Source organism: Hakea prostrata, chromosome 1 (genome assembly GCF_041222555.1).
Source record: "Hakea prostrata isolate BN-2017 chromosome 1, UWA_Hpros_2, whole genome shotgun sequence".
Lineage (NCBI taxonomy): Eukaryota > Viridiplantae > Streptophyta > Magnoliopsida > Proteales > Proteaceae > Hakea > Hakea prostrata.
Window position 1 is genome coordinate 19,894,252 of NC_142600.1, and position 10,577 is coordinate 19,904,828.

Genomic DNA, 10,577 nt, shown 5'->3' on the forward strand with positions numbered 1-10,577 from the left:
ATTCGGAGAGAGAACTTGAAACTGAAATAAAAGAGAGAAAGTGGGTACAGCTCTAGAAGAATCCCAAGAACCGACGAGGGGGACTGAACCATAAACATGAGGAAAGAGATCGTTCTTGAGTTTGGAATTCTCCATTTTCAAAGAGACATAGAGTTGCCCACCAGCATGGTCTAGATTGTCGTCTCGCTCTTCGCTGCCATTAGAGCTACCAGGATTCTTTGAAGCTCCAGTCCCCATTAGTCAATCCGTATCTTGAGAACTTTCAGTATTTCGATTGTTTGTTGTCTCTGTTTCAGATTTTCAGTTGGGTTATGCTTCGTTGAAGTCTTATCTTCATTTCCACTTGTGTTTTTGATTCGATCTCTCTTTTTTTGTGGACAAACAAAGAGGAAGAGTGATAATTTAAAAATTTAACGACTGAGACAGGAAGGCGGAAGTAAGGTGCAGCGAGCGAAGACGATAACATAATCTTGGTGGATCAAGTAGCTAAAATGGTAGGATAGGTAATTCGCGACGCGGGGCCTCGCGGACGTGCCGCCCTGCTGCTATGGGATCTTAATTCTTAACATGAGTCGGCGAAGTGGTTGTCCGACTGATATCACGTTCATTTCTTATAAGGAGACCATCTCTTGTAAATGTGGGACATGCGTCCCAACATCACATTAAATTGTGAAAATTTATTTAAAAGTCAATTCTTTGATGTGATTTATAGGGTTGCGTTTGTTTGCGAAGGTGGGGTGAGAAAAAAAAATATGTAAGTCGTATATGTAGTGGGGTGAAGGAGAATAAAAGAAAAGGAAAGGATTTTGTGAGAAAGAGATAGTGGTGGGTCGAACTTTTAACTTTTTCCAACTTTACCACAAAGTCCCACCAAATATGTGGGGTTTTAAAATAGCTTGGGGTTGGAAAGTTAAGATGCCACATCAACAAATAAATTTCTTTGATTTAAGGAAACTTGTCTCTCACCTTCCCACCCCAAGCAACCAAACAATCTATCATTTTGGGATTTAAGGGAAAAGTAAAAAATTTGCACTCTTTTCAAGAATTTTCCCACCTCTTTTTTTTCACCCCACCTTTATTCCAGCAACAAAAACAACCTAAATGAATTTCAATTATTTGATGTTATATTAGGACACGTGTCACATATTTGCAAGAAAATAGATGGTCCATTTTTGTAGAAGCTTGAAAATTTTCCAATGGTTGTCCTGGTAAGAAAACAAATCTTCACCATGGCTTAAAGCATATTTTATTGAGCACCCAAAATATAAGCCTTCAAGCACTGATACTCCACTTTATGTTTAAAATCGGCTGGGGATAATCCTTTATTGCACTAGTCGCGATAGCGCTCTACTTTATGAGGGGTTTGAGATCGCACGAGACGATATAGAACCCTAAAATTGATTTTTATTGAATATATTTGTCAAATTTATCACTCAAAACGGTTAAATCACTTTAATTTTTAAATAGTGTTTGAAAGATTGTCAGTGACAAATTGAACAAAGATATTCAATGAAAATCCAATTTTAAGATCCATGCTAATTAACATAAAATGGAATGTTAGTGCTTTAAAACCTCCATTATGAGTTACTAGTGCAATTTGCTCTATTTTATTTGTCTGACTATTATATAATGCGCCACTCATACATATCTGTGATGCTTGATTTGGCTGTCATTTTTTCTTTTCTTGGGAATTAAACAAATCTACTGATCAAAAGTGCTGATAAAAGCCAGGCATCGCATTATATAATTCCATAAATTAAGGGTTGGTTACCTCTCGACAGCTCCACCTATAGGTCCACATAGCTAGAAAGTATTATTCTTTGAACATATAGAAAAATACATGCCTTAAAGTTTGTTTTAAGCTTATAAAAATCATCAACAATAGTCAATATTTGGGTGGCAATTGGGTTGAAACTATTAATTTTTCTAAATTAAATCCTAGCAATATGAATTGACCTACAATTTTCGAAGTCCTTTATTAACTGTCAATACCAAATCCGATCTTATTGTCAAGGCTTCAACTACCACAGCAATGTTACATAAGTGAATCAAAACTCTTTCATCCCTAATGATGATCCAATTCCTCCTATATTATTTTTCACCAACCAAGCACCATTGCAATTTAATTTGAAGAAGTATGGATGTAAGGGGCTCCATGAAACAATACTCTCTATATGCCTTCTTTGATGATCACTAAAAATCAACTAAAAATCAAATAGTTTTTACATTAAATAATGGAAGTATCATAATATTCTTCATGGCCTTGCATGCTAACCGAACAACCTTCTCAAGTGACCAAGAAGAATTATTGGAAAACTAATTCATTTTTGGCTATCCATAAATACCAAAGAAAATATGCCGCAATAGAGAATCTGTTGTGGGCAAGCTTTTTATTATTTTTGAAAAGAGAATCCATATTTTAAGTTTCAAAATTAGTTTTTTGCATTTATTTTATTTAATTATTTTGTTGTGTGTGGGACTCATGAGGTAAAGGTGGTATTGAAACACCATGAGTAAAGGAGGCCCTTCATGACCCTTAGTTATGAGGCTTCTTCATGACATTGGTCATGGGTCTTAAAGGTCTTGATCATGGTGGTGTGGTGGGTTTACTTGAAGGGTGGAATTTACTTAAATTCTAACTCTTGACCATCAATTCTCATTTCAACTTAATGACCATTTATGGCCATTACCATGAGTGGGGTTAAGGTTATTGAATGGATTAAATCCAATTCATTGCTTTGAGAATCCCTAGGGGTGTAAGGTGAGGCTTGGGCCTATATAAACCCAACCTTTCCTTTCATGTGGTGTGCATTGAGACACTCCTCACTCTTACATTATTTGTGTTACAAAGTTAATTTATTTCTTTGAATTTGTTTAAGTGTTGTATTATAGCTTTTGTCTCTTTGAAGTGACTAGAAGAACTATCTCATATTCTAGTTAGAGGTTGCTTTATCTTGGAGGTGGTGGTGCGAATAACCCTTAGTAATAGGGTGCGTCAATTACCTTAAAGACAACACTCAAGCTCTCCAGATTGGCTAAAGATTTTCAACCTCATTGATCGGTGGTTCGTTCGGTTGCAATTTCAAGCTCTCCGGATTGGCTAAAGATTTTCATCTCTCAATTGTATTGCAATTCATTTTAGTGTGTTTGAAGAATTTGTAAATCAATTACCCCAACATTCTCAATAATCCATAACATTTGTCAGCTTTGGCCGTCATTCTAGAGTTGAGAATTGTCCACACGTAGAGATTAAATTCTCATATCTGAATCTATATTTATTATTATTTAGATTAATCATTCCACATATGCAAGGTTTTGATATTAAAAATAAAAGAAGGGGCTGCCAAGAACTCGAAGCAAACCCCTCCTTAGTCAACTCCTGCAAAAAATTATTTTTTTTTGATAATCATCAATTCATGTAACTTTGTCTTGTGGGAATAAGTTTACTCTACTTTTATTTTTCATCAATGTAGGGTTAGTAGAGTGGTAAGATCTATAATGTTCAGTGAAGAGGTCATGGATTCGACTCTTGCGGATGACTGAAGATGTAATCGAGGTGTGCACAAGCTGACTCGGATGAACTTCAAAAGACAATTAAAAAAGAAGTTTACTGTTTAGTTCCATTGTGTCTTTTTCATCTATAGTTATCAAGGGTATGCCTGTAGGGTATAATGGTCATTTTATTTACTAATTGATGCTAATCATGCTATGCTATACAAAAGGGAACGGGTGTTTTGGGTTATCAAGGGTATGCCTGTAGGGTATAATGGTCATTTAATTTAATTAAATCATTAGAAAGGGTGTCGGGCCAAATATAAATCAGGAAACCTTACAATTTGGCCTGTGGTAAACAAGGCCCAGATTTTAGCCTTGAACCCGGCTCCGATGAGCCCAAAGCCAAAGCCAACAGCCAACATCCAAACCAAACGGGCCAGAGCCTCGCAGGCCGTCAGATTTGATTCCGAGTGTCAAACTAGGGTTTTATATAAATCTCTGAGAAGCGCCAAACATTATCACACACTTCTGTTTTTCAGGCCTTGCGGCTGCTTCTGTAGATCGATCAGGATTCTGAAGGAAGGCAGCAGAAGGGTTTTCTCATCTGTAAAACCATGAGAGCTAAGGTTGGTGCTCAGCCGTTAAGAGTTTTATGATAACTCTATTTTTCTGGCGTTTAGAATTAAAATCCCATATACTTCTATTTCTTTTGTTCTATCCTTAATCTAGAAACTGTGATCGGTTAGATTCTCATATTGTATTGTTTATGATGTTGACGCTTACGTACAGTGGAAGAAGAAGCGCATGAGGAGATTGAAGAGAAAACGCCGAAAGATGAGGCAGAGATCTAAGTAACTCAAGGTCTAATCACGGCGATTTATGTCTTCGGAGTTCTTTTTTGTTGATTTCCTCCTGATACCCTAGCTAGGCAGGACCGAGTTCTTGGCTACTCTATTTGTATTAGCTTTTTTTTGGATTATGTTTCGTCCAGACACTTTAACTGAGAATGCAATATTTGGTTACCGTATTCACCATTTGCCTTATTTACTTCGCCTTACCACTATATTTGTAGTGTATGCGTTTTTGGAATTTGGTTGACTATCTGCTGTTTCTAGGGTTTAGATGCGTTTAATATCGAAATTTCACTCGTGCATGGGTAAATAAATATTGCATTTGTCTAGATGATGTATACGTCTGTATTATTTTTGTTTGTGGGCTTAAGTCGATGGAAACTACTAAACTGAGATTTATCTTTACCGGAAATATAACTGGGATAGCTCCCTGAGTAGTATAATCCACCAGTCTAATGGCCTGGAACATTGAATCAGGTGTACAAAATAAAGAAGTTTTGAGTTCTAAACCCTGGAACTATTGTGTATCTGTCAATGGAAGAATGAATATAGTTTCTGCTAAAGAATAGCGCCCTGATTAGTATAATCAACCAGTCTAACGGCCTGGAACTTGAATCAGGTGTACAAAACAGAGAAAATTTGAGTTCTTGGCCCTGGAACCATTGTAATAGCTGTCAATGGGAGAATGAATATAGTTTCTACTTAAGAATGGAAGGCAAATTATAGGGTTTACCCAGTTAGTTGCATTTGTTAATACTTTTCAGATCCTTCTCGAGGTAAATTTGGTCTTCGTACTGTATAATTTACTGCAAATGCTTAATCGTTGTTAGTTATGTTGCAGTTTCAAATTTGTTTTGTTCTATAAAGCTTTTAAAACTCATATTTCATGTCTTAGGTTATCCTAGAATCTCCCATCATATTTGTTTTTGGTTGAGGATTGCAAGAAAGGAGTAGTAGTGTTTTCGAATGTTGGTTTTGAAGTGCTAAGATTCTTTTGGGAAAGTACTAAGGCTACAATGTAAAAATAGTCATCATCCTACTTGTGCATTCTTTTTAGCTTTGTTCTATTTGTACTTGGGTTTGTGGTGATCTCAGTGGCTCTTATGATGCCAAAGACATTAGCGACCCAACCTGATTGGTGGTGTTAGATGTATAGGCTAAATTTGGAGAGGTTGTCTTTTGACCTTTGGTATGATATGGTATGTGGTTGGCATCAAAGGCTCTAGGAGTAGTAGTTTTGTTAAATGTTACTTTTAGAAGTACTAAATTTCTTTTGGGAAAAATCGGAGACTACAATGTATAGAGATAGTCATTCTTCTGGTCTGTGCATTCTTTTAGGTTTGTTCTATTTGTACTTGGGTTTGTGGTGATCTCAGTGTTTGTGATGATGCTGAAGACATCAGAGACCATACCTGAAGACATTAGGTTGTCTTTTGTCCTTTGGTATGAAGATGGTGTATTCAGTTTGTCTGTATGTAGTAATAATGTTTCAAGGCTTCATGGATCCTCTACCAACAGGGGGTGATTTACGGTTGACTGGATTGACTTGAACATAGTGCGTTTAAGTTTGTTTTGGTTGCTGCAATTGTCGGATGTCAATGATACCCACTTTAAACAGGGTTCTCTTGAACCGTTGGTAACCAACTTCTCCAACTAAATATTGAAGGACAGTAAGTTTATGGTTGGAAGTTCCCCTAAGTTTACTTTGGTGTCTTTTATTTTGTGTTGGATGTTACATATAGGTACTCATGTTTGCATCGTTATCAGATTGGATTGAGGTTTATTTTATTTGCTAGTTAGACTCTGACATTGGATTGTTTATTGATTCAATTAGATCAAGGGCGTATAAAATCTGCTTTTCTTAATGATCATTAACTGTCGTAGATGAAGTTTAAAAAAACAGCCTTAGGTGGCATAAAAGAAACAGCCCTAGGTGGTATCAATCTGTAGGTATTTGGTGACCTTTTTTGGGCACTGAATCTTGAAGTTACAATTATTTTGAGATTGAATTCTGAGTTTCATGCAGTGTTGAGAAAGTTCTATGCTTTTTTATGTTGAAATTTGTAGTGAGAATTGTGATTGAATGTAGTTTGTAGCGGGGTGTGCGCATAGAGCTTTGGTTGTCTGGTTTGGGATTGATCTCCGCATCTCCCAGTAATGAAATCAGAATTGAATGTTAGCAAAACTGGAAACGTGGTCTAATATTTTGCGTGAATTACTAATTTAAATCCTGCAAACGCACGCATGCACTGTGAAATCAAATTTTCTGTACGTCTAAAATTGATCTTTAAAATAGCAGTGGACACAAGATCAGGGTCTCTTTGTTCCCTCTCCCTGCTGTGTTCTAGTATTTCGTGTTTGTTGGGCATATACGGATTTGGGTTTGGCTCCTCGGAGGGGCTTTTCCAGTGATCAGTCTCAATAAGTTATGGGATTAATTCAAAAGTTATTGGATGCTCATGCGGCTATTCAGGGTATGATAGCTCATGTGATTTGCAGGAACTAGTAGATTCATAAATCATAATTACTGAGGATCCGTGGACCTCACCCATGTAGTGAGGGGCGTGAAAGAATTCGAAAATCAAAATTGTAGCCTAACCTACATTACATTCACGATGCCACCTTCATGAATATTATTAATTGTATCATGAACAAGATCAGCTGAAGGAAGTGAGGTTACTACGTGATACGATCTACCAAATTCCCTTCGTGCTTCATTTTTAGTGTAATGTGACAAATACAATAGATGGTGTAACAAGTTGAGTGCCTGCATCTGAAACTCTCTGGTGGGCAACTGATCAACAATTTACAGAAGCCATCTCCTGTTACTTTCAGCTATTTCGTTTTCTCATAGTTTACTGCTGTTTGTCAAAACCTGTAGCCACCTTCCTTAGTTCTTCAAATGCATCCATAGTCTCTCCATCGAAGCCGCCGGCAAACTGTAATGTTAGGTGGTTAACTGTGAGACTCAGAACCTGAAAAGAGTCAAGTAATTAAGAACAAGAAGATAACTGACCTGATGCACTCGGAAGGCAAATCGAACTGCTTGAAGCATAATGTCCTCTTTTGGGGACTCACTCAGTTGTAGTTCATGTACAACCCTTTTCATGTATTCCTTCGCTAGTTTCACCGAGCCAAGTTTCAGCTTTGAACAAAACAAGAAGATGAAACTGTTCGAAATCAAAATCATCAAATACTCTTAAAAAGCAAAACGAATATCATCTGTTAACCCGATCAACTCGAATAGACTAGTTACTAGAAGCCTCTGAGGCAAACGTACAATCTGGGAATTTTCAAACGAGCCCCTTCTATTTTCATTTAAAACAGGGCTTATGCTCCCAAAATCAAAACGTCCAAAGATGGCACCACTCTTTAACACCACCGTTACCGACAGATACCAACCAATCCATCAATATCATGACAATTAATTGGGTTGCTATGGTAATATACTTCTGCAAACGTGTCTATGTCAACACACAAAATAACTTTAAACCTCTTTGATATGATCAGTTGAGTTGGCCATCTCTCCTACTTTGGTCTTCTTTTGTGGAAGAAAGAATAAAGGCATCCGTTAACTTTAGGTGGGTGTAGGGTCACGGGAGGTTCAGGATCAAGATGAGAAAATGAAGAGTGTGTTACTCTTGTAGTTGGTGTGAGGGTCACAGGAGAGCAAGGAATTTTCTAGATTTCACTTTGTACAGAAGATGATTCTCCTCTATCCTGTTCCCACGAACTCCTCTCTGGTTTAATGATGAAATAATTGTTGCATTCTAGTCAACCTTAAAAATGTTGGATGATTTCTAAATTCTCACATCTTATATGGTTTGGTCTCCCCTGAAAGCGTCCTCAGTGTGTATGAAACACACAGCATCTACTCATACTAATGTTCCTAGCTAGCTACTCTTTTCCTGGTGAGATCCAGTTCTTGATACATACCTGACCGATCATGCCAGTGTCCAGGGTCCATTCCCAAGGGATCTGGAACTCCTTATATCTCTTGCACGCACTGTCCCTCATTCTTTCTGCGTTGTGGACACTTTGTTCTAACCTGTGAGTTCGAGACTGTTAGGCATTCCTTGGGTAAGGTGTTCAAGAGATTTTCATTGAATGAAAGAGGGTACTTACCTGTCTTGTAACGACTGTATTCTTTTCAGAGCTAAGCTAATGCTGTGCTTCTGGTTGTCCTGGAAAGACCAGACTTCAGATTGAAGTTTCTTCAGATCTCTGTAACTAAATGCTGCTTCTCTCATTGTATCTGCTTTTCTCTCTGGCCACTCATTAAAATGCTTAAGCACAGCCCTCTCATCCACCAGATAGGATAGTTCCTCGTCCAGCCATCTCACGAAGTCCTCCACATCAGATATCTCCTTGAATTTTGTATTCTCAACCTCCCTTGCCAAGAACCTGATGAACTCCCCATGTGTTTCTACATCTGATTTTATCTGTCATCGATGTGGTTTTTAAAGTTAAGACGATTTGGTTAGTAACTGGATGAAAGAAAACAATCAATTATAATCACTTACAGCCAAGAGATAGGCAGAACGATTCTCGATTTCTCCGATCATTTCCCGTGCCTGGGCAGCTCCAGGGAACCCTGGAACGTTGGTTTTCTGACCCGTTCTTGAATACTTTCTGGTAAGTGAGCGGTAGAATTCCATGACCTCAGGCACTCTGCGGATTTTAGCAGTATTAGGAGACCCATTTAAAGACTTTGATGGTAGGGGCGGAGGAGGTGGCGGGGGAAGTGGTGGTGGTGTTGCTTTTTTTCCATTTACTACTGTTGAAGGTGCAGTGGGTGAACTGGGCCTTGGAGGTGGCTTTGGCACTCTTGATTGTCTCTCTGTTGTAGCTGAAGATAATTCTGGAGAACCTGGTCTTGGAAACAGGTTTCCTGCTGGAGATTCACCTGAGTTGATACGAGAAGTTGGTTTGTGTTGCTGTGTTGATGCATTTGTGCTGAAGCTGCTAATGCCATCTGGGCTTTGTACCTTCTTGAAGACAGCAGCTTTACCTTCAGAATTCTGGGTTTTGAGGGATTTGAACTCAGATCTCAGGAGGAATATCTCTTGCTTTAGTTGCTCGTTCTCTTTTTCCAGTGAGCGGTTTCTATCTAGAGAAATCTCAAGTTGTTTCTGAAGAAAGGAAAACTGTGGGTCGTCATCTCGCCCCATCTGCAATTTGGTTCCCTTGTTAGTCTCTACAGTCTATGAGGGTGGAAGAGAAGGGAGAGGTGATATTTGAACTGCAAAAGTCTCTTTCTCACCTTCCCTCTTCCCATCCTCTTTTCATCTCTTTGTTTGCGTGATGTTGCTTGTGAAGTAAGGCATGGTCACGTAGGATTCATGCCTCACACTTCACTGTACAAATGTATTCCATTGGGTTGTATTCAATTCTAGTAGTGTGACTTGCTCTTGCCATTTTACCATAAACCAGCCATTTCTGGAAATTTTCTTCCCTTGGGAATCCATTTTTTCCCCTTCATGGTGAGAGCATCTTTCAGAATTGATTCTTTAGGTTTGAGAATTTGTGACTTGGGAATGGGATAGTTATTCACATGCAGCCAAGACTTGAACAAAGGGGTTTCGAATTTGAAATCTTTCCCTTTTAGAAAATGTAATCTGGGTCTTTGGGTGTAGAGCCTTTGGTCTATTTTGAGGGAGTATAGAGGTAACAGATCCAATTACAATGGCTTTTGCAAAGGATTATATGTTAAACTATACTAGAATGTTCTCTGGGTTCTATTTTATTTTATCACATTTTTAAATCTTTAACCAACCATCCAGATTTAACTTATGGGTGAAAAGTTGCTTGAGGGGGTAGATCAGTAGATGTGTGATGGTAAAGCCAAGGTGGGTACCATCAAATTGGACGTGTAACATCACTTTTTTGTTCCCCAAGTCTTGCCTATAATGATGGAATGGCATCCTTCAGAAATTAGATGTTTAGAGAGGGAAATAATTTTTTTATATGCTAAAGGGGAATGAGAACGAAGGAAACTGAAGAGAAGTGAAAGGAATTGTTTTTCCTTTTAGGTGGTTTGGTTATAAATGGAGTAAAATAAAATTAAGAGTTTTTTTTAGCAGACACCCAATATGATACTAGGTGTTCTTTTACTATTATGGTTAAAATTATCAATCACCCATTTGTAATGATACAAGTGTCACATACTAAGGTTTTTATCTAAGATTTTTGCAACAGAGAAGTACAATGACCTTAATGCCTTTTGAGCAG

General features: G+C 38.0%; 2 protein-coding genes and 1 long non-coding RNA gene across 4 annotated transcripts in view; 1 reads left to right on the top strand and 2 right to left on the bottom strand.

The window, feature by feature from the left end:
* Positions 1 to 562, bottom strand: part of F2KP (fructose-2,6-bisphosphatase) — an 84,830-nt gene extending 84,268 nt beyond the window's left edge. The window contains exon 1 of one of the 2 annotated variants that reach the window (XM_089168767.1): positions 49 to 562. In XM_089168767.1, the coding sequence (XP_089024893.1) occupies positions 49 to 237 (189 nt within the window). In that variant the 5' untranslated portion in view covers positions 238 to 562. The remainder of the gene's footprint in view (positions 1 to 48) is intronic. The other variant, XM_089168772.1, reaches the window with a different exon arrangement.
* Positions 563 to 3,960: 3,398 nt separating this feature from the next.
* On the top strand, positions 3,961 to 4,526 carry LOC149028138 (uncharacterized). The gene is made up of 2 exons (XR_016175591.1): positions 3,961 to 4,121; positions 4,285 to 4,526. It is a non-coding gene; the product is annotated as an uncharacterized LOC149028138 (long non-coding RNA).
* A 2,019-nt stretch (positions 4,527 to 6,545) lies between these two features.
* LOC149028139 (CHUP1-like protein) lies at positions 6,546 to 9,847 on the bottom strand. Its single transcript, XM_089168787.1, has 5 exons — positions 8,870 to 9,847; positions 8,472 to 8,788; positions 8,283 to 8,394; positions 7,363 to 7,491; positions 6,546 to 7,285 (listed from the first exon to the last, which is right to left on the bottom strand). Exons 1-5 carry the CDS (start codon positions 9,515 to 9,517, stop codon positions 7,202 to 7,204), a joined length of 1,290 nt encoding a protein of 429 aa, XP_089024913.1. The 5' UTR covers positions 9,518 to 9,847; the 3' UTR covers positions 6,546 to 7,201.
* Positions 9,848 to 10,577: the final 730 nt, after the last annotated feature.